We start from the raw sequence: 24667 nt of genomic DNA on the forward strand, positions 1-24667 counted from the left end.
GTGCTAGAAGAGTCCACCACCTGACGAATGGTACCTGGCAGTGGTAACGCAACAGCGCTCCCACAGTAGGAGCCAGCGCTTGCCCAGTCAGCGCAAGTGAGGGGGTCCTGAGACTATCCGTAGAAGTCAGGTACCATACTGCGCCAGTGAAGTAGAGCTACCGTAAAAACTCTACCTGGAAGGGCGCTGAACAGGAGCAACTGCCAAGCTAGCGCCAGTGGGGGAACACACTGTAGTGGCTAAAGCAGAGTGCCAGCATAACCCCTTCCCAGAGAAGGAGGAGGAGTGGTGGATAGAGAATACAGAGTGAGTGAACACGCGACTCGCTGGAACGTACTCACCATATATATGTGCAATGGTGTATGCACTACGTATTGATGTGGACAATATCATGACCGACTGGAACGGTGGAGGCCCATGGAGATTGGGGGTCTCTAGGACAAGTGCTGCTAGGCAACCCCCTGAGAAGACAAAGGATGTTATAAGCATGTCCAAAACCAGCACCAAAAGAAAAGAAGGAATAGCCACCGTATCCACTGGCGGCACCCATATACCACTAGAGTAAGAGTACCGGGCACCCGCGGGTACCGACTGTTGCCACGCCCCCTTGTGAAATAAGTGAAGCGCATGGCGGGAACTAATGCATATGGCGAATCCTGTACCCCGTGGGAGTAATGCGTACAGCACACAACGTAACCAGTGATAATGTCATCCCGCCACCTATGGAAGTGGCTAAAGCGTAGGGCAGGTACTGAACCCAGTGGAGATGCAATTCCGCCATCTACGGGAGGGGGGGATGTGGTACGCCCGGCACTGGAAACAGTGGTTCTTGTACTTAGTCCACCTATGGCAGGGGACAATGTATAAGGCAAGTGCTGTATTGCAATTACTCCGCCTATGGAAGGGGGCAATGCATACGACAAGTACTGCTGGCCACCGTGGACGTAATCTTGGGAGATTGCTTCGGATTCACGTCAGGGTCTGAATCAGTGATCTCCCCCCTTCCCAATCACTAGAGGACATTGCTATACCCACGGTCTCTGTGTCCCCAATGAATAATGGGCGAGAAACTGACTTCTGTTCATCTGGATGAGGTTGTTTCTGCAAACACCATTCATGCATAGAATAGCTGCAGCACATCAGCCGCTTCTGCACAGGGGGGCAGCTGACACTTTGGGACTTGTAAAGGAACGTTTCCATTATGAAACTTTAAAGCAATCCTCCATCTAAAGTGCACCTATGTCCTATAGAAAAACGACCCAGAATAACTAGGCACAGACAGGGCAGATTGGCCATAGACCCTACAGGGAAACTTCCTGGTGGGCCACCCAAACCCTCCTCTCTGCCGCTGACCCGGGTACATGTTGAGCTCTCAGTGATTAACGCTGTGAGAATTGGGATATCGCGCCCCCGGCCAGTGACCGCACGTGCCCTCCTGAATTCAACTGCTGTGGCCCTCACCTCCTAAGCTCCATAGACAACTGGGGAGGAGGACAGAAGATGGCAGGGTGTTGAGGGACGGCAATATATTGTGCTGCTGGGACAGTATTTTACACTACGGTATTGTTGACCCCGCCTGCTGTTAATTTGGACTTTCCTACAAAATGGGGCCAATTATTGTTTTGTTTTTTCCAGGGCCACCAAGTTCCCAGTCCACTGCTGGGCATAGAGCAGCCTCCTGCCAGTATCCGGGGGCTGCTGGGTGTAGGGCGAGGACACCGTTACATCACTAGTCCTTCTCCGATTACACTATTATTGTGCCGATCTTTAGTTACAGTGTATTTATATCTCCAGTCACAATTTTACTGGTTTCCAGTTGGCTCGCATCCCCCTGCTGGTTCATTGTCTAGTGTTCGATCAAGCCAGCAAAGCATTATATGAAAATGCGGGCACATAAGATGGGACCAACACAGATGTCTTCAGCTGCCAAGCGCACATGTAACAGGTCAGCCGGTGTCATCGGTACAAAACTGCTGACAGATACACTTTAAAGGGCAACTGCCATTCTATTTTTGTGTAATGTGTAGGGGCAGCGACACTGACCATGTTTGGAATAGACTTTTAATTAGTGAAATCATACATTTCTATTAGGAAAAAAAAATAGCTCTAAAGTGACCCATTCTGAGCTTCAGCAGCGCTCCTGTGTTCACCTAACAGTGGAGGCTAACATTGACTGCGTTATGTGGACAGAGGAGCGCTGCTGAAGCTCAGAATGGGTCACTTTAGAGCCATTTCTTTTCCTAATAGAAATGTATGATTTCACTAATTAAAAGTCTATTCCAAAAATGGTCAGTGTCGCTGCCCCTACACATTACACAAATAGCCCGGTAGTTACACTTTAAAAGCTTATTGGGGGGAGGGCTGTGGTTGTAGGGAAACCATCTTCACCCCGCTGGTTATAGGATCCGCCTACTATAGCCACTTCAGAGGTTCCATCAGGACAGGTTTTCCCCTATACTTTACATTACAACCATCCATTGGACTAGAAGCAGAAATGTAAAAAAATACATAAGCTTTAATTTAAAAAAGTGCCAATTTGTTCTGTACATTAATATTACACAGGAAAAAGATAAAAGCGAACAGGACATCAGTTATTCTCCTTTCCTCCCAAGTACGGATCCAGAGATGTCTGAAAAGGGAAAGAGAAAAGTGAGAATCTACAGCTTCTTAGAAGGGGGATCCATCAACTTAAAATAAGTGACACTTTGTATTAGGAAAACGGAAGCGACACATTATAGAAAATGTTATTTATTAGAAAACTGTAGCCCGTCTAATGGAAGATTGCTAAGGAGAATCAGCCTCTGGACTCCTAACCTCCAGCCCTGCCTCCCTAAGGCCTCTTTCACACGAGCGTGTCCGGATAAGGTCCAGATGCGTTGCGGCAAACCTGCGCGAGTAGGTACCCAATTGCAGTCAGTTTTGACTGCAATTGCGTTCCGTTTTTATCGCGCGGGTGCAATGTGTTTTGCACGCGCATGATAAAAAAACTGAATGTGGTACCCAGACCCGAACTTCTTCATAGAAGTTCAGGTTTGGGTTCAAGGTTGTGTAGATTGCTATTATTTTCCCTTATAACCATGTTATAAGGGAAAATAATACATTCTGAATACAATAGGGCTGGAGGGGTTTAAAAAATAATAAAATTTATATATATATATATATATATATATATATATAATTTAACTCACCTTAATCCACTTGTTCGCGCTGCCGGCATCTCTTGTCTTAATCTGTGAGGAATAGGACCTTTGATGACGTCACTACGCTCATCACATGGTCCGTCACATGATCCATCACCATAGTAAAAGATCATGTGATGAGCGCAGTGACGTCATCAAAAAGGTCCTATTCCTTAAAGAAGAAGACAGAAGAGATGCCGGCTGCGCGAACAAGTAGATTAAGGCGAGTTAAATTATTTTTTAACCCCTCCAGCGCTATTGTACTATGCATTCTGTATTCACAATGCTATTATTTTCCCTTATAACCATGTTATACAGGGAAAATACTGATCGGGTCCCCATCCCGATCGTCTCCTAGCAACCGTGCGTGAAAATCGCACCGCATCCGCACTTGCTTGCGATTTTCATGCAGCCCCATTCACTTCTATGGTGCCTGCATTGCGTGAAAAACGCACAATAGAGCTGGCTACAATTTTCACGCAACGCATAAGGGATGCGTGAAAATCACCGCTCATGTGCACAGCCCCATAGAAATGAATGGGTCCGGATTCAGTGCGGGTGCAATGCGTTCAACTCGCGCATTGCACCCGCGCAGAAAACTCGCCCGTGTGAAAGGGGCCTAAGGGCCCATGCCATGCATTGGAGCGCAAATTCAACTTGAAAGAGTCTACACCAGGCATGCTCAACCTGCGGCCCTCCAGCTGTTGCAAAACTACAACTCCCAGCATGCCCGAACAGCCTACAGCTATCAGCCTACAGCAGGGCATTGTGGGAGTTGTAGTTTTACAACAGCTGGAGGGCCGCAGGTTGAGCATGCCTGGTCTACACTGTAGAAAAAAAATAAGTTTTTGCAGTACGGAGGCAGGGACCGAAATGCCATGAAAACGCTTCGTAGTGCTTAGCGGCCTTCCGCTCCATATCTTCCAGATTGCTGATCCATTTAAGCGATACGGTGCGCACACGGCCGGTGCCTGTATATTGCGGACCCGCTGTTTGTGGGGTCACAATATGGGCACGGCCAGCAAGCGTTCGTGTGCATGAGCCCCAAATGTGTGATCGCGTTTACCAAGACCAATGTGACCCTGCAGTCTGTCTGCGGCAGGAGCGCTGGGGAGGTGAACGCTTCCTCTCCCTCTATACTGTGACCCTGCCCCCTATGGTACCGACTCGTCCTGCCATCTCTCACCTGGTACAGCGCTCGCTCCTTCTTTAGTCTAGCGTAGAACTGGAGGACGTAGGGATTCGCATTTACCGCCTTGGGATCGAAATCCATTACTCGGAGACCCTCTAAGCTGCGAGCTCTGGAGAGCGCTACATACGCCTGGCCGCTCTCAAACACCCGTGACAGGGAGATCTCCACACAGTCCAGCGTCATTCCCTGCAGCACAGGAAGAACGCCATGATTCAAGCCCTGGCCACTGTGGATCACAGACGCTCCTTGGGGGTGGGGGTCACTTACCTGACTCTTGTGTATGGAAATGGCCCACGCCAGCTTCAGGGGTAACTGCTGCCGGCTCAGGTAGACCCCACCATGAGCTTTAATTACCCAGCGCTCCGGCTTGATGACCTCCAGGACCCCGCACAGGAAGCGCACTTTAGGCAGCGCTAAAGAGAAGATGCATAAAGTTACAAGACCATAAAGTCCACGACCACAGATCAGGGGGCTGCGAAGGAGTCTGGATTTTTTTATTATTTATTTATATTTTTGGGGGGTTAATTGGTTACTTTCTCAAGCATCTGTCATGTACATTGACCTCAGTAAATACATTGTATCCATGCCAGTCAGTATCCCAAAACCCTTCAGGGTGAGACCGGATCCCTCCAGGTCGGGGGTCCTACCCTATAGGCCTCCTAACCCATCACTCACGTCTTTCTGTTCCTTCAAACCCGACGACGACTCCTCGCGCTCCGTTCACTAAACCTCGGGCGACATCCAGATTCTTGGTCAGCATCACCTGCAGGGTCATCATTGGAGAATTAGGGAAACCAGTCACTGGATCAGGGGTCAGCAACCTCTGAGTGTTGTGAAAACTACAACTCTCAGCATGCGCCATTCACTTCTATGGGAGTTCTGAGAAAAGCCCAAGCACATGTCCATGCTGGAAGTTGTAGTTTCACAACCGCTGGCGTGCTGCCAACCCCCTGCGCTAGAGTCACTTCCTCCTGAACTGCTAACATCATGGAGAAACCTGGATGAATCTGCATAGATTCTACAGCTCTGGATGTGACTGGAGTCTAAGCCCTAATGCAAGTCAAGATGAATGAAAAATGAACAGGCCTAGTCTGGCCAATTATCTTATTGGCACCCCCTACTGGTCCAGGGTCTGTGCAGAACGCGCTCTGATGCATTGTGGGAAATATTTACAGACGGCCATCCAGCTGTTGTAAAACTACAATTCCCACCATGCCCTGCTGTAAGCAGTCTGGGCATGCTGGGAGTTGTAGTTTTGCAACAGCTGGAGAGCCGCAGGTTGGCCATCACTGGACTAGAGCAAGCACTACCCAGCGTGTGGTGCATTTCTGCATCTTGGTCAAGCGGTGCTGACAAATGCCAAGTGGCAACCAGTAGCATTTCAAATGCAGCTCTGGATGTGAGCGGAGTAGAATATCTCATCTAACCCATTTGAAAAGTAACAAAGCAGTTATATGTAGATAGAAGAGGCTCCGCTCCTTTCAGTTATCTGATATCTTCCGATTAGCGATTGTAGCGTCTCCACCCGAGGAGGATTTGTACAGACTCCAGCGCCCCCCCCCCCAGACCTTTCCTCACCTGAGCGCCCTTCTTCAGCAGAATCTGATCTCCAGCAGGACACTGCGCGTTCACAGTCTTCACCAGCATCGGGTCACTGTCCAGAGCGTCATATTTGTGCACCTCCCCTGCAGAACAGAGAGTCTCCGGTATTATCACCGCACACAGGAGCTGCGCGCACCACGTCCGGCCCCCTGGTTAGAGCCGTCACATCAAGACTAGGTTTCCCGCTGATGTTCTGTCTGCCGTGTTCCAGAATGAAACATCCCCTTAAGGCCCCTTCAGACGAGCGAACGCATAGCACCCCGCCCTGAAGCCTGACAAAGTCATTTCAATGGGCCAGGAGCGTTTATTTTCACGCATCAGTTCTGCATTCTATCAGCATGTTCTATATTCCGTGTTTTTCACGCAGCCCTGGCCTCATAGAAGTGAATGGGGCTTCAGTGAAAAACGCACTGCGTCCGGAAGCAAGTCTAATGCATTTTTCACTGATGGTTGCTAAGAGATGTTGTTTGTATACCTTCCGTTTGTTTTTTTTATCATGCGCGTGAAAAACGCATTGCACCCACGCGGAAAAAAACTTAACGCAATTGCAGACAAAACTGACTGAATACACCCTGAACGCATCGGGAGCCAATCCGCAACAATAGGACATCATTTGTGGACCGGCAGTCCGCAAAAAACACCGATTGGAAACAGACTCAAAATCTGGTCCTGTGCATGAGACCCAAAGGCAATCTCCTGCCAGATTCTATTTAAAGGGTATGTAGACTTTTACAACTTTAGGCCTCATGCACACGACCAGTGTGTTTTGCGGTCCGCAATTTGCGGAACAGCACGGACAGCCATTGATATAACTGCCTATTCTTGTCCGCCAAACGGAGCAACGGATGCGGACATCACACAGAGTGCTGTCTGCATCTTTTGCGGCCCCATTGGAGTGAATGGGTCCGCACGCGAGCCGCAAAAAAGTGCGGCTCGGATGCGGACCAAAACGGTCGTGTGCATGAGGACTTAAATGGTACATACAAAAAGGACGAGACTGCTGAGGTTTTACGGCTGCGGGTTTCACCATCTCCATTGCAAAGTGAAATGTGCGGTGGAGACGAGCAGCATAAACCGGCATTCTGCAGACCGCACTGCAGGTCAATTTACGTTTTTCGTACATCGCATGTGGAGGAGAGTTCTTAAGATCTCATCCACTTTGCTGGTACTGTTCAACGCGGCAGTGGACATTTGTGCTGTGAATCTGCATCATTTCCGTCACGTGTGAACATCGCCTTATGGTTCATTGCAAAATAAAAATAAAACCCAACTTTGGATGTAACCTTGATTAAAAGTGAAGGTTTCCGTATCTGCAGCGCCTGTGCGGACCTATGTCTCTCTGCGTACTTCGATCCTACAGTACGGCCCCCCACTTCCCGATTCTGCATTACCCTTTAACAGAGCATCGAGCAGCTACCATTAAAGGGGATGTCCAGGTTAATTATTAAGAAAACGAATAAATGACCCTAATAGTCCTGAACCCCCTCCATTTCAGCGCCGGCTGACATGCCAATATCCCTCACGTGTCAGCTGTAGCCCCTCACTGGCCTCAGCAGTCTTGTGCCATATACCGCTGGAGCCAAGGCCTGGCTGCAGCAGTCACATGCACTTATGGGGCGGCTTACAACAATGCAGTATACCGCTACAGCCAAAAGCATAGATTTCGTGCAGCAGCGCGGAGCACAGGAGCTGCGTCTCCGGAACGGAGGGAGATGATGTTTCCTCCCTGGACAACCCCTTTAAAGATCTTGTAGTGGTCGTGCGGATCGTTAGCATAGCCTCCATGTAACCACCTAAAATAGGGTCCCGTCCATACCTGACAGTTGCTGCAATCGTCGCTCGTTGGTCAGGTCCACGTCGTCCTTGTGGGTGCAGAGCCGCGTCGCCAGGATCCCGTCCCGCTCGATTGTGTTGTTACCGGTCTGTAGCAGCTGCGCGGTCACCTCCTCCGTGCATCTAGGGGGGGAAATACCAGAACAGAAGGAAATTCAGTGTCCAGTGCAATTAAAGGGGCCGCACGGGATGAGAAATAGGCGACTGCAGTCTGCAGGGAACAGCGCCACACCCGTTTACAGGTTGTGTTTGGAACTGCAAGAAGACGCCCCCTCTAAAACCGGAGACACTGCCTCAGTCATTACCATACATACAAAGCATGAAACTGTCTGGACAAGTTGGGAGTTGTAGTCTCTCAAAGCTAGTCCACCATTTAAAGCTAGCATACAGAGTAACCCCACCCACATTTCAGGGTCTTACCTGCCCAGACGAACGGCCTGCAGCAGAGAGATGAACTTCTTGTCCGTCTGTCTCCGCACTTCCGTCAGCTCCATGGTCAGGTGAAGGCATCTCCTCCAGCTTTTACTCTGTGTGAAGCAGAACACATGAGAAACGGCCGGGGCCTCGGGAAACAAGGCATCAATGTTGCAGCTTCTGCATCATTCCACCTAAATACTAGAGATTCTGGACCAAAATGCATCACTTCAGTCACCGCCAGAGGACACGCCTGACCCAGAGGGGTGCTCATTGTGACGCCCTATTGAATGCAGTTCCCACCTGGAAACAAAACTTTGTCTGACTTGAGGCTTGAGTCACCGGTGGAAGCTGTAGAAAATCTCCACAAATGATGAGCTGGATCCCACCGAAAGGCTCCTCCCGCCCGCGGACCACCCTGTAACAGGCGACAAGACAGATCAATATTCAGCTTCACCCCCCAGCCCTATTAACCAGAGCAGCAGACATACAGATCTATACCTGGCGACAGCCTCCAGCTTGTCAAAGAACTCTCCTTCCACCATGGAGATCTCATCTATGATCAGGTGTCGGCAACTTATCCAGTGCTGACGGACCCCCGGCCTCTTGGCCAACTCTATACATTGCTCCAGCGGAGCCTTTCCAGAACCGATACCTAAAACCAGTGCAGCTGTGAGTAACATTGCGGAGCAAAGATACAGGCATAACGATAAGGAACAGTCCGACCACAGAAGACAACCACCATCATTCACTACAATGACAAACAGTTAAAGCACCAGAACTACCAGATACATACAGCCCTCACTAAACCTGTATGTGGTGAGCTCCCTCTAGTGGTGGCTGTATAATCTGTATGTAGTGAGCTCCCTCTAGTGGTGGCTGTATAATCTGTATGTAGTGAGCTCCCTCTAGTGGAGACTGCATAATCTGTATGTAGTGAGCTCCCTCTAGTGGTGACTGTATAATCTGTATGTAGTGAGCTCCCTCTAGTGGAGGCTGTATAATCTGTATGTAATGAGCTCCCTCTAGTGGAGACTGTATAATCTGTATGTAGTGAGCTCCCTCTAGTGGTGGCTGTATAATCTGTATGTAGTGAGCTCCCTCTAGTGGTGGCTGTATAATCTGTATATAGCGCACTCCCTCTAGTGGAGACTGTATAATCTGTATGTAGTGAGCTCCATCTAGTGGTGGCTGTATAATCTGTATGTAGTGAGCTCCCTCTAGTGGAGACTGTATAATCTGTATGTAGTGAGCTCCATCTAGTGGAGACTGTATAATCTGTATGTAGTGAGCTCCCTCTAGTGGAGACTGTATAATCTGTATGTAGTGAGCTTCCTCTAGTGGTGGCTGTATAATCTGTATGCAGTGAGCTCCCTCTAGTGGAGACTGTATAATCTGTATGCAGTGAGCTCCCTCTAGTGGAGACTGTATAATCTGTATGCAGTGAGCTCCCTCTAGTGGAGACTGTATAATCTGTATGTAGTGAGCTCCCTCTAGTGGAGACTGTATAATCTGTATGTAGTGAGCTCCCTCTAGTGGTGGCTGTATAAACTGTATGCAGTGAGCTCCCACTAGTGGTGGCTGTATAATCTGTATGCAGTGAGCTCCCTCTAGTGGGTGGCTGTATAATCTGTATGTAGTGAGCTCCCTCTAGGTGGTGGCTGTATATATTGTATGTAGTGAGCTCCCTCTAGTGGTGGCTGTATCATCTGTATGTAGTGAGCTCCCTCTAGTGGTGGCTGTATCATCTGTATGTAGTGAGCTTAAAAGCCATGTACACACACATTTGGGGGCAACTTTATTTTTTTATTGCAGTGTACTCATTGTAAACACTTTTACAATTGGTCTTTATCAAAAATTTGGAGCCCTTTTCTCTGTACACGGCCAAGATGCTCTAGTAGCAGGATCTGAATTTTCTCTGTTCCGTCAGGCAGCTCACCTGACTGCTCCTCATCTCTGACCCTATAAACACACATTATAGCTCAGTGGCTTAAATAAGTGCTTATGACCCCTCAGTAATTTACAGATAAGGTTTATTAGATGACGGCTCAAAGTGAAAGTAGGATGCACACAGCTAGAAAAACAGTTAACCCTTTGTGACAGAATGGCTCAATATTTTTAATAAAGACCAATAGAAAAAATGATTTTTAGCCCAAAATGAGATAAAAGCAATCATAAAAAAAAAAAAAAAATTGCCCCGAAGGTGTACATAGCCTTTAATTTTCAATCTTTTTGCAGAACATAATGAATAAGAGCATGGCATAGGCCATGGAGGATTCCGATTGGCCGCATTAAAATAGCTCCTCCACAGTGGCCATCTTTAAAACATAACTAACTAGATTTTTTTTTTTATTACTCATGGGAGTCACCACGCACCTTCATTGGGATATCCTCACCTGCAAAGGCATGTAGTGTGGTGCCACCAATGTGACAGGCGGCCACCCCTGTGCTCGCTGTCGCATAAGTGCTTTTAGGGGGCAGCGCCCCAACAATCCTTTTCAGGAGGTAAGATTTCCCTGTGCCTGGAAAGAAGGAAACAGAGGCAGAGACTTTACAAGGCGGAAATAGCCGTTCTGCCTCTTTAGCTTCACCTGCAGAAGAGTTTAGTCAGGAAATGAAAATCCTCCATTCTTTACACTGCAGGCTGTATCAAGCAAACTGGAAAATGATGCAAAACAGATACAACCCTGATATTACAAAGTGACTGATGACATTTATGCCTAAGAGTCAAAAAAATTGTCTTCCCAACCTGCGCTTCCGGTAAAGAAGACATTCTTCCCGCTGAGGACGGTGCTGAGGATCATGGACTGCTCGTGGAGAGCTGCAGCTGCTGTGGCCATGGTCAGAGCTGCTTTTTGCTGGGACGGAGCTCAGAAAGCTAGAAATCAAAGATGCAAAACAATAAGCCTACTCGCGACCAGTTTTCTGAGAGGTCATGGATTTTCTATACAGGTAACAGAGGTGTCACTCTTCACTGCAGGTCTGTTATTCTATTCATGAACCAGAAAGAACAGGATAAACAGATTTAGCTTAATCCTAGAATGTGGTGCAGTTTATACAAAAGTGACTTCGTAATAACATATCTTGTACTGCCCTAAGTTACCTCCTGTATTATACTCCGGAGCTGCACTCACTATTCTGCTGGTGCAGTCACTGTGTACATACATTACTTATCCTGTACTGATCCTGAGTTACATCCTGTATTATACTCCAGAGCTGCACTCACTATTCTGCTGGTGCAGTCACTGTGTACATACATTACTTATCCTGTACTGATCCTGAGTTACATCCTGTATTATACTCCAGAGCTGCACTCACTATTCTGCTGGTGCAGTCACTGTGTACATACATTACTTATCCTGAGTTACATCATGTATTATACTCCAGAGCTGCACTCACTATTCTGCTGGTGCAGTCACTGTGTACATATATTACTTATCCTGTATTATACTCCAGAGCTGCACTCACTATTCTGCTGGTGCAGTCACTGTGTACATACATTACTTATCCTGTACTGATCCTGAGTTATATCCTGTATTATACTCCAGAGCTGCACTCACCATTCTGCTGGCTGTTAATGGAAACAGTCAGCTTGGTGGTGGAAAGCTTATCAGAGTTTCCATAACACAGGGGGCAGCTCGTTTTTCTAACACCAGATGACTGCATTCTGGGAAGTACAATCTTTACATAAGGCTCTTTACCAAATCACGAGAACAAGCAGCGTCAGGAGACTTCCGCACTGAAGCCTGCAGCATTAAGAATGCAGCTCTGGAGTATAACACAGGATCCAATGACTGCGGTCTGTTTCTTACCAGGCTGTTCTCGGATGATGCGGTCCTCGGTCGTTTCTGCGGACATCGGTTTGCAGCATTGGGTCCTCGGTTACTGAGCCCCTTCCCCTTCACAGGGGTCTGGGTGTTGACCTTTGCCCTCATTTCATTCGCCTGCTCCACATCCTTCTTTTGGATGGGGCTGATCGTCTCAAACACTCGTGGGAGCCCCGACAATAGGCGCGTTCGCTCGTTCACCGGCTTCTCGCTCTTCCCCGCCTCGTGCTTTATCATCAGGGTTTTCATGAAGTGCTTTAGCTTGTCCGAGGGGCAGTTGGAGATCAGCAGCTGCACGTTGTCCGGCCGCAGCACGATGGAGCTCTTCCCATCTCGGATGAAGCGGGTGAAGATCTGGATCTGCCTCAGGACGAAGTTTTGGGGCAACTTCCCATCACTGACCATCAGCACCAGCTCCCGGAACTCATTGCGTCCCAGCGAGGTGAAGGCGTTACGGATAACTTTCCGTTTCATCGCCTGTCCGGAGGCATTCAGATATTCAATGGCGACGCTGCTCTGGATCTCTGGGGACAAGTGGTCGGCCAGATTCATCTTCCTGGAAAGAGAAGGAGTCCTGGTGACTGTCACGATCCGGTCTCCCTGTAATCTGGACCCTCCATTAGAACTGTCTGACCACAGGGGGCCGCACCTGGACAGCCCCTTTAATAGAGCTCAGGAGCAGCAAGATGTCCGACTATCAGGAACTCTGCACGGACGCCGAGACTTCCCGCCGTTCAGAGATCGCCCCGACACGGCTTCTGCCCCAGTGACCATAGCGGTGGGGTATCAGGGCTATTTCTGCATTACTTGCTCCAATCCCACTGTACTAATCGCCCATCAATAATAGCAGGGCCGACGTTGTCACAGCTCCGCCCCCCGTTTCATTATCCCTCAATAATATTATGGTTCTGACTTTGCAACATTCTATCTGCACACAACACAAAGCTGGAGATTGGTTTCCATGACAACAGACGGGCTGCAAATCTGTCCTAATCATCCAGATGGAGGAAACAGCACCCGAGAGCCCCATGAAGCCTGGGTGGCAGGAGTGGGGGAGGGGTGTGCCCTCTTATAGGATATCATGTAGCCCCCCTGTTAAAGAGTCTGTCACTGTCACCTCCAAAAATCGCTTACAAAGTAAGCAAACCGCCATTTATCGGAGGTGCCCGGAAACAGAACCATAACTGGTCCTAGGATCCTGAGAAATGATTTAATTTTTTTTTAATGCAAATAAGGTTTTCAGTGCACTGTGGGCGGGGCCACTCAATTTAGTGCACCTGGCTTCCCCAGCAACGTCACTACGGTCTCTGAAATCTGAGGGACCATCAATCAAAACAAGAGGAATGGGGCTGGGCGAAGTTACTGGCGGATGGTTGGTGCACCATAGACTTAATATTGGCAAGAAGCATTTATCAGGATTAGGGCTCGTTCACACGACCGTTGGTGTCCCGTGCTGTGAAACGCAATGCACGGGCACCTTCCGTGGGGCAGGCGCATGGGGATCGCAGACCCATTCACTTAGATGGGTTCCGTGATCCTTCCATTCCGCATAAAGATAGAGTAAGTTCTATATTTTTGCGGTGCAGAGGCACGGAACGGAACCCCAGGAAGCACTCCGCAGTGTTCCGTTCTGCATCTCCGGATTTGCAGACCCATTAAAATGAACGGGTCCGCATCCGTGATGCAGAATGACAATGGACCGGTGCCCTTGTATTGCGGATCCGCAAATGCAGTTCGCAATACGGGAACGGGACACCAACGGTCGTGTGATTTTCAAGGAAAGATAGGACTACGTTTCAGAGCACTGACCCTGCATGGTGCAATGCCTTTAAAAGAACCTGATCGGGACCTCTGCTCATAAAAGGTTATTAAAGGGGGATAACCCCCAGCATCAAACGATCTGCTCCACTACCAGCATCTGATGGTGGTTCATCCTCAATGTAATCTCCTGGACCCCATTATAGGTCCAATCATATCCTAGATCACTGCTGTCAGGGCATGCTGGGAGTTGTAGTTTCACAGCAGCTGGAGAGGCGCAGGTCTCCACTCTGAGAACTACTACAGACGCGTTGCACCCTGCGGTGCACCTAGCCCTTCTGCTGCCTGAGCCTCATTGGAGGTGCACCCCGGGCCTGATCGCTCCATACAGACTGATGGATGGTGGAGATGAGACCCTGAGCTGATCCTCCATCACACAGGGCGGGGGTCCCAGATGACACAGCGGCCACATAAACATAGAGATATATATATATATCGCTGTCAGGGAGAGGGGGGGATATATAGTGAGCACAGTGCTCTGCAGAGAGACTCATGTACAATGAATCCAAGGACCTGTACATATAAACTACATCCCATGGGATACTCCAGATATACAATATGTGCGATATCAGCAACCACATCAGAGACTTACCGTGAGCTGGGTGTGAGGCTCGTCCGATCTCCCCGGCTCTGAGCCCCGCAGCCTCCTCGGTCCCCGCGATCTCCCCCGGCTCTGAGCCCCGCGATCTCGCATCAAACACTTAAAACAAGTTTAAATCAGCCGGCACCGAGAACCAGCCAATCAGAAGCTGGGCCTTTAAAGAATCAGCCAATCGCGTTCCAGTGACGTCACGAGTAGAGAACCGTTAAAACCCTGATTGTTTTGTCACGTGATGGAGCCGCGGCGTCCATCTTTGTTTTGGGAAAGTTATGATTGACTCTCCACACAACTTCTGGCAAAATAAATAAATCCAATTCCGGGACGAATCCTGTGGAGAGCCGCCGCGGCGCCCCCTGTTGTCCGTCACCCTCCATCTTCTGTTCTTTAGAGAATATAATTGTGTTGTCTGAGCCTCCGCAGCGAATTTCATCAGATCTGGGCGCTGTTCACACTGCTCGTGTCCGCTCATGGCAAAAGACAGGAAAGCTCCCGGCGCAGACGCCTCTGTATGGAATAGCGCCATCTGCTGCGCCATTCTATGCGGCTAAAAACTGGGGAGCTCACCGCACACTGGTTATACACTGCAGCCACCACCAGGGGGAGCTCACCGCACACTGATCATACACTGCAGCCACCACCAGGGGGAGCTCACCGCACACTGGTTATACACAGCAGCCACCACCAGGGGGAGCTCACCGCACACTGGTTATACACAGCAGCCACCACCAGGGGGAGCTCACCGCACACTGGTTATACACAGCAGCCACCACCAGGGGGAGCTCACCGCACACTGATCATACACTGCAGCCACCACCAGGGGGAGCTCACCGCACACTGGTTATACACTGCAGCCACCACCAGGGGGAGCTCACCGCACACTGGTTATACACTGCAGCCACCACCAGGGGGAGCTCACCGCACACTGATCATACACTGCAGCCACCACCAGGGGGAGCTCACCGCACACTGATCATACACTGCAGCCACCACCAGGGGGAGCTCACCGCACACTGATCATACACTGCAGCCACCACCAGGGGGAGCTCACCGCACACTGATCATACACTGCGGCTTCCACCAATAACAGCTTTCAGCTCGCAGATACGGTCAGTTTTAGGTTACGGAAGTCCTGACTTTTCCACGTATATATCAGGCCCAGAATCTTGCGCTTCAGTAAACGCGTAGGAAATCCTACAAATGCAGCCATTTTTATTATCTGATCAGGCGTTCACAAAGGGCAGCCGGCGGGGGTCCTGATTGGCTTCGGCACTACATACGGTCGCCATAGAAACCGCTCCCACAAGCTCAGGCACAAGTAAAGACAGGCGGCGGGGCCTTGGTTGCTGTGGTAACCTTGCACAGCCTTTCTGGGCCTGGTCAGTTTCCCTGGAAACAGGACGCGCAGTCTGAAACATGGCGGCCTCGGCGGCGGGACAGCGGGAGAAAGCTCCGCGGGACGAGGTGTCTCTGAACGCCATCCACCGGGAGACGATCCGCAAGGAGAACCGCAGCCAGAGACTGGTCACCGAGTTCAGCATCAACCCGCACCACAAGAGTAACGTATCCGGCGGCAGCGCGTTATACGCTGATAATGTGCAGGGGTGACGTCACAGCTGTGCCATAGACTCAGATCTGAGAACCGGGCGTCCGCTGTTAGACCCATAACCGCAGCGTCTCCTGCTCGTGTGAACGGCGCCTGCACTTTAATGCCGAGTGCCCCCAATCTGGGCCCCAGTGGTCGGACGCCCACCAAGTGATGTCACCATCTGATCAGTCTGGCATAAAGGCTTCAAAATTAAAGGAGCACTCCAGATAAAACTGAGGGGCGGAGCATGACACTGACCACTGAGAGAACCCGTGTCAGGCTCCGCCCCCTCAGGCATTGGCCTGGAGCAGCGATGCTCAACCTGCGGCCCTCCAGCTGTTGTAAAACTACAACTCCCATCATGCCCTGCTGTAAGCTGATAGCGTTAGGCTGTCTGGGCATGCTGGGAGTTGTAGTATTGCAACAGCTGGAGGGGCGCAGGTTGAGCATCCATCCCTGCTGGAGCATCCCTTTAAATGGCTCAACCTTCATGAGGCGCTGCTCTCACCCCAGCGTTTCTCTTACTTTCCAGTGCACGCAGTAACGGGGAAGCCAATGGCGTGGCACGACAACCAGAACGAGACGGCGGACGGTAGGTGGCGAGATCTCTCCATATAGATCGATAGGACAAGCGGTGGATAATCACGGGCGAGTAGATTACAGAGCATCCTGGGATTTCTAGTCTGTTCATCCTGAGCATTCTGGTTCTTCTGTATTTATTTCAAGGGGGAAGCAGTATTAAAAACTGAGGAAAAAAATCTCATTATCAAGAATGACGTCGCCTTGGAGTACGGATCTGCTGCAAATGCCTGCATTGTATTCATGAACCAGGAAGCTCAGGATGAACAGTACTATTGTGGCTGCCTGCACATGTCCCTTTGTATTGTCACAATTTTGCAGTAAGATCTGCGGATTTGGCCGCAGGGGAAAATGACGGGAGAAGTGAAAAAGGCGGCGGCCGGGTTCAGGCTAAGGGGCTCATGCACACAAACTCATTTTTTTCAATGTTCATTCGGTTTTTCTTGCGGTCCGTACGTGGAACCATTCACTTCAACGTGGCCGCAAAAATGGAAATGACTGTGTACATTCCGTGTCCGTACGTCCACAATAGAACATCTCTTCTTATTGTCCGTGTTACAGATAGCGGCAGGACGCTCCACAAAACATCCAACGGTCATGTGCATGAGCCCTAAACAGGATTGTTCCATTTCATTGACAGCAATCAGAGATCTTGAATAGTTTAGAAACCTTCCACTGACGTTATTTTACATGCACAGAAAACTTCCTGAATATAATCCATCACGCTGCGCTGGAGCCGACCAAAAAATACACCGAGCCGCAAACCACGAGTCAAGAGATCGGTTGGATGACACAGCCCCTGGTAGGTGCTCGGGGCCCCCCGGGGGGAGGATGACACAGGGTAGGTGCTCGGCCCCCTTCCCCGGGGGGAGGATGACACAGGGTAGGTGCTCGGCCCCCTTCCCCGGGGGGAGGATGACACAGGGTAGGTGCTCGGCCCCCTTCCCCGGGGGGAGGATGACACTGGGTAGGTGCTCGGCCCCCTTCCCCGGGGGGAGGATGACACTGGGTAGGTGCTCGGCCCCCTTCCCCGGGGGGAGGATGACACTGGGTAGGTGCTCGGCCCCCTTCCCCGGGGGGAGGATGACACAGGGTAGGTGCTCGGCCCCCTTCCCCGGGGGGAGGATGACACTGGGTAGGTGCTCGGCCCCCGGGATGATACAGCCCTTGTAGGTGCTCTTCCAGGGGGAGGAGGGAGATGACATGGCCCCTGGTACGTGCTCGGCCCCGGTTTGGAGGACGCCGTAGAGTCTAGACCTTCACCTCCTCCTTCCCCTGCAGATCAGAGTTGACCGGACAGACCGACGGCTGCATCATCATCGCCAGAACACGGAAATCACTGCGTACATGGAGACGGCGTGGAAGCTGAAAGAGCAGAGCGTCAACCTCCAGTGAGGATGGGAGGGCGTCCTGCAAGATTAGACATGGCACAGAGCCAAATATACAGGATAAAGATCCCCCAGAGGCTGGAAGGACAGGCTGAGACTTGTAGTCCCCCAGCATCACTGGTCGCTCTGTGCGTCACCTCCATTTTGTAGACAGCGGATAAGTGTGAATAATAAAAGATACTCATGAAATCCAAACAGCACTCGTCATACGGAGCACACCCAATCACATGGGGGTCTCTGCTCGGGACCCTCTTATTAATCAGAGCGGAAAGACCCCAACATCCCATAAACATGGACACTCAGTGGTGTGTTTTTTTTATTTAAGCACCTTGTAAGATTTATTCCGCTCACTACAAGGATCCTGACTGCGCAGCCTCAGAACGGCAGCACATTGCTAGGATATGCCACTACTCTCAGGTGTGGGGCCCAGGGGTCAGACCAGCACCCGACATTGGTGGCATCGCCTAGCGATATGCCAAAGTGTGAGATGTCCTGATATTACACTGAAACACGCACAGTATTGTATGTCTGAAAATAAAGGGATATTCCCATCTCAGAATGACCCCCATGCAGCGGCGAGAGGGGGTGCGCGCAGTCGGCTCAGCGGTTTCTGTAGCACCATCCGCCTCATCCAGGTGGGAGAGCCTTGCAGGGGCCATTGTTCTAGAGATGCAAGTACCAAAAGTGGGATCCACATCTATCAGACACTGGTAGAACCTGAGGCAGGAGCGACCCTCTAAACCCTTAAAGGGGTTGTCCAAATTATATTCATTGATGACCTATCCTCAGGATAGATCATCAATATCAGATCGGCAGGGGTCCGACACCCAATACCCCCGCCGATCAGCTGTTTGAAGAGGAGGCGCGCGCCATGCCAGCGCTGCCTCCTCTTCACGGTTTACCTTCTCGCCGTTGCATCTGCAGCAGTGAGAAGGTGTAATTACCCCCAAGTGTATAAGGAGCGATCCGTCCCATTGAAATGAATGGGGCGGTTAGGTGTAATTACACCTGCTCACCGCTGCGGCTGCAACGGCGAGAAGGTAAACCGTGAAGAGGAGGCAGTGCTGGCATGGCACGCGCCTCCTCTTCAAACAGCTGATCGGCAGGGGGTGCCGATCTGATGTTGATGACCTAACCTGAGGATGTCATCAAGCAATATAACTCGGACCACCCCTTTAACGCACGATGCAATACATGTATAGCACTATGCACCTGCAATTGTATGGGTTACTGCGGTGAGCCTCTACATACACGGCTGGTACCGGCTGCATCATACAGCAGACACTCAGCTGCAATGACTGGGAACGGTGATCGCGCCAAACCCTGTCATTTAACCCCTCAAATGCCACATTCAAAACTGTAATGCAAGGCAGAGAGATGCGGCCTCCCGATCGGAGCCCCCGCAGTGAAATCGTGGGGCTTCAATTGGTTACCATGGCAGCCTGGACGCTTCTGAAGCTTAGCAGGGCTGTCATAGTAATCTGCCTGCTGAGCTATGCACAGCTCAGCAGGGAGTGCGTCATAATCCTATTCACCCTAATAGATCTCTTTTAGGGTGAATAGGACAAGGGATCAAAAGATCCCGGGCTCTAGCCCTTAAGGGGGCGAACGGTTATCAAATAAAAAGTTTAAAAAAAAAAAAAAAAACTTTAAAGCACCCTAATTTTACATAAAAAAATATTAATAATTAGGTATCACCATGTCCTAAAATGTCTGAACTTATAAAAATATATATTTATTTATTTTATTTTTTATATATTTATTTTTTCCTGTGCGGAACAGCATAACAAAAAATGAAAAACATGATTCGCCATTTTTAATTATCTTGTCCCTTGAATAGTGTTGTGCACACCACAAATCCGGTACCAGTAAAAACTACAGTTCGTTACAAAAAATAAAAAAATCCCTCATACAGCTCTGTAGACCGAGATATTAAAAATGTATAGCTGTCAGAAATTTTTTTTTTTAAAGTAATTAAATAAAAACGATACAGGTTTGGCATCTTCGTATTGGGCTGCAGAATAAGGACATCATTTTTAACGCACAATGAACGCCGTGACGTCAAAACCCCAAAATCCTTGTTGGAATTGTGTTTTATTATTATTATTTTTCAACTTTACCCCACAAATAATTTTTGCCCCAGTTTTCCAATACAAGACAAGGTAAATGTAATGGTGGCATTAAAAAATGCATCTCGTCCCACAAAAACGAAGCCCTCATATGGGTATGTGAACGGAAATATAAAGTTATGGCTGTTGGAGCGTGGGGAGGAAAAAAAAAAAAATAGGCCCGATCTTTAAGGGGTTAAGGAGCACCTCGAGGACTGAACAAACTGACTACTAGGAGGAAATTTATCAAAACTGCCTTAATTGCCCATAGCAACCAGATTCCACCTTGTATTTTTCAGAACTCCTTTGTAAAATGTAAGGTGGGATCGGATTGGTTGCTAGGGGCAACTAAGCCAATTTTCCTTTACACCAGTTTCTTCCCCAATGTTTACATTATGGAAATAAAACTTAAATTGATTAGCCCCCAAGACTGGTAAAAAAAAATAAAAAAAAAGGAGAACCAAAGAGGCTACTGACCCCAGATATAAGTTTCCGAGGATAATGTAAAGCTGCAGTATAAAGCATGAAGGAAAAACAAATCATGGGAAAACAAAGCTGAAGCTCAACACAAAGCAGATCACGCGTCATGAGGTTTCCATATTTTTTTTTATAGGTTAAATAATAACCAATCACTAGAATTATATGGAGACCTGCACCAGCCCTTCAGCTCTGGGCTTGGCCCTCAGCCACTTGGGGCCCTTACTGTTCCAGCCTGAGTCATCTTCACTCTAAAGCCGCTGTGGTTCCACCCGTCTCATTTAATCATAAAACTTATTCCATACAAAACCATGAGAGAGCGCAGCCCCGCAGGGAAATAATGCTCCATTCACAAAGTCTCTGATAATATACAGCCCGGAGGTCACCGCCAAACACTGCCCGATTCGCCACTTATCTTCCCTTATTCTTTATCTTCTGCCGCACCCGCTTACCCGGTCTCTTCTGGAGAAAGAATTAAAAACAATTACAGTAAAGCAGCACAGCAAACAAAGGGTTACATAATGAGTACTCACTTTTTCAATTGGTCACTAGGACCATTAGTAGTCTCTAAGTTAACACGTGCTTCAGGATAACTAATATTAAAATATAACTTATTTCTTCCTATAAAACATTGACTAGAACTCACACTTTTAAAACTATCAGTGGTGCCTGCACTGTTGCATATATAAATATATTAGTTGGTATATATGCTCTCAACCACTGGAGGGCTCCCTGACTGTTTGCCTGTTAGTTTACACTGTGACACTGTAACAATTATCACAGTCAGTTGTTGCGCTCTGTTGAGACTGCCCATACCCCTGAAGACGCCAAGTGCTTGGCGAAGCATGTCGGGGGGCAGAGTGTGAGATGTGATATTAGCCAGTGTGTGCAGCGCGGAGCATGAAGACATGAACACATGCAGTGACCGACATACTCCATACACTAGGAGGACGCTCAATATTTAAAAGTAGCGCCCTGTGGAATCAACAGAGCGCAACAACTGACTGTGATAAATGTTACAGTGTCACAGTGTAAACTAACAGGCAAACAGTCAGGGAGCCCTCCAGTGGTTGAGAGCATATATACCAACTAATATATTTATATATGCAACAGTGCAGGCACCACTGATAGTTTTAAAAGTGTGAGTTCTAGTCAATGTTTTATAGGAAGAAATAAGTTATATTTTAATATTAGTTATCCTGAAGCACGTGTTAACTTAGAGACTACTAATGGTCCTAGTGACCAATTGAAAAAGTGAGTGTTTTGAGTCTCAACACATGCGAGTGGGTCTCATGTAACTAAAACATAATGAGTACAGCTCTGGAGTATAATACAGGATGTAACTCAGGATCAGTACATGATAAGTAATGTATGTACAGAGTGACTGCACCAGCAGAATAGTGAGTGCAGCTCTGGAGTATAATACAGGATGTAACTCAGGATCAGTACAGGATAAGTAATGTATGTACACAGTGACTGCACCAGCAGAATAGTGAGTGCAGCTCTGCAGTATAATACAGGATGTAACTCAGGATCAGTACAGGATAAGTAATGTATGTACACAGTGACTCCACCAGCAGAATAGTGAGTGCAGCTCTGGAGTATAATACAGGATGTAACTCAGGATCAGTACAGGATAAGTAATGTATGTACACAGTGACTCCACCAGCAGACTAGTGAGTGCAGCTCTGGAGTATAATACAGGATGTAACACAGGATCAGTACAGGATAAGTAATGTATGTACACAGTGACTGCACCAGCAGAATAGTGAGTGCAGCTCTGGGAGTAATAATACAGATGTAACTCAGGATCAGTACAGGATAAGTAATGTATGTACACAGTGACTCCCACCAGCAGAATAGTGAGTGCAGCTCTGGAGTATAATACGGATGTAACTCAGGATCAGTACAGGATAAGTAATGTATGTACACAGTGACTCCACCAGCAGAATAGTGAGTGCAGCTCTGGAGTATAATACAGGATGTAACTCCAGGATCAGTACATGATAAGTAATGTATTGTACACAGTGACTGCACCAGCAGAATAGTAAGTGCAGCTCTGGAGTATAATACTGGATGTCTATGTGTGTGATATATATATATATATATAATTTGCTCGTATATCCTCTACTTACATTTGCGTTCTTGCCTCCCTTCTTCCCGGGTCTGTGGGGACCTTTTCCATGTGCCACACGTGCTCGGAACCCAGACACATCATTAAAACTTTCCTTTGTGTTCTTTTTGACCCCTTTTTCTTCCCACCGAATCCAAATTTCTGGTCTTTTGTATTGTCTTTTGGCGTTTGGTCTTTAGATAGAGAAAATTAAGACATTTCTGCTAAACGTATGAATCCCACACAGTAAGAGCTCAATCCTCCACTGGCTTACAGCCTGCGGCTTGTAGGCTGTTGTGAGACTACAACTCCCAGCGTAATAGATATTACTAAAACGTGCAGACATTTCTGGCCAGTCTTGCACACTTACCCTTTCTTAGACTTGGGGTTTACTCCCACCAGATTTCTGTTGAGATTGATCGCCCTCTAGAAAAATCCAGCTTATCAGACAGACCTTGAGAATGGGGGAAAAAAGGCAGACGAGTAAGTAGATATATTCCATTCAGTGTTCATCGCTTTATACAGTCACCACTAGGGGGGAGCTCACTGCATTACAGATTTTACAGCCACCACTAGGAGGAGCTCACTACATACAGATTATACAGCCACCACTAGAGGGAGCTCACTGCATACAGATTATACAGCCACCACTAGAGGGAGCCTCACTACATACAGATTATACAGCCACCACTAGAGGGGCTCACTACATACAGATTATACAGCCACCACTAGGGGAGCTCACTACATACAGATTATACAGCCACCACTAGGGGGGAGCTCACTACATACAGATTATGCCAGCCACCACTAGGGGGAGCCTCACTAATACAGATTATACAGCCACCACCTAGAGGGAGCTCACTACATACAGATTATACAGACACCACTAGAGGGAGCTCACTACATACAGATGCTGAGAAGCAGCAGATAACTCCTGTTCTTGGGATTGGTGGGGGTTTTATCAGTCAAACCCTCATCAATCCTGTGGACAGATGACCCATTTAAAAACTGTATGCAATAAGCTCATCAGCTTCCTCTAGTGCAATCTCCTGAGCTCTTTCTAATGGTGGCTGTATATATTCTGTATGTAGTAATCTCCTGGAGCTCCCTCTAGTGGTTGTTGTATATATCTGTATGCAGTAATCTCCCTGAGCTCCCCCTAGTGGTAGCTGTATATATCTGTATGCAGTAATCTCCTGAGCTCCCTCTAGTGGTGGCTAATATATATATATATATATATATATATATATATATATATATATTAGAAAAATGGACAGCACTCCAAAGGCTATAAAACAGTAAAAAGTTTATTCACCCATGTGGAACGATACAGCAGCGACGTTTTGGTTCACGCTTGACAAAGGCTCTATGGATGAGCAGAAACGTCGCTGCTCCATCGTTCCACATGGGTGAATAAACTTTTTACTGTTTTATGGCCTTTGGAGTGCTGTCCATTTTATTTTCTGTCTTTTTCAGCTTGTGCCCTAGGACTTAGCACCCATCTTTTTCCCTTTTCTTATTTATTGTGGTCCCTCTAATGGGGACAGCAGGCAGAGTTATTATGTAATTTCAGTTCTACACAGGAGATCTAGAGCTGTGCGTCTGAACAAACCAGTGCCAACCCCAAGGAAAATACATTAGGAAATTATCCTGCACTGAATATTGGATCTATTGAGATAAAACTCAATAGGTACCGAGTGCTGAAACCCCCACTAATCGCAACATTGAGGAGAGAGAAGCGTTTACATAGTGCGCGCTCCTCACCGCAGGTGACAGAATTTAGACAGACTCCTGAAGCGAGGAAAGAGCGCGCTGTGAGCTCTTCTGTCTCCTCCTTCTAGAGATTGGTGGGGATCTCAGCACTCAGACCCCCACTGATGAAAACCTTTGATATGTCACTATGACATATGAAATGTTTTAAAGGTTCAGTGACCCTTTAAGAAGAGGAGCA

The 24667-nt window shown here is 48.3% G+C and overlaps 2 protein-coding genes across 2 annotated transcripts; one reads left to right on the forward strand and one right to left on the reverse strand.

The window, feature by feature from the left end:
• Positions 1–2530: 2530 nt before the first annotated feature.
• PIF1 (PIF1 5'-to-3' DNA helicase) lies at positions 2531–14517 on the reverse strand. The gene is given in 14 exon segments (XM_040407818.1): positions 2531–2629; positions 4366–4557; positions 4639–4784; positions 5047–5134; positions 5950–6056; positions 7790–7929; positions 8227–8333; positions 8524–8638; positions 8722–8875; positions 10617–10742; positions 10970–11035; positions 11038–11098; positions 12033–12603; positions 14458–14517. Coding segments are annotated over 13 exon segments (1911 nt in total). The 5' UTR covers positions 12600–12603; positions 14458–14517; the 3' UTR covers positions 2531–2587.
• Positions 14518–15872: 1355 nt separating this feature from the next.
• Positions 15873–18279, forward strand: FAM183A (family with sequence similarity 183 member A). The gene is made up of 4 exons (XM_040407832.1): positions 15873–16021; positions 16584–16643; positions 17329–17432; positions 17912–18279. The coding sequence occupies exons 1-4, from the start codon at positions 15880–15882 to the stop codon at positions 18023–18025; spliced, it is 420 nt and encodes a 139-aa protein (XP_040263766.1). The 5' UTR covers positions 15873–15879; the 3' UTR covers positions 18026–18279.
• Positions 18280–24667: the final 6388 nt, after the last annotated feature.

The sequence above is a fragment of the Bufo bufo genome, chromosome 9 (genome assembly GCF_905171765.1).
Source record: "Bufo bufo chromosome 9, aBufBuf1.1, whole genome shotgun sequence".
Taxonomy (NCBI): domain Eukaryota; kingdom Metazoa; phylum Chordata; class Amphibia; order Anura; family Bufonidae; genus Bufo; species Bufo bufo.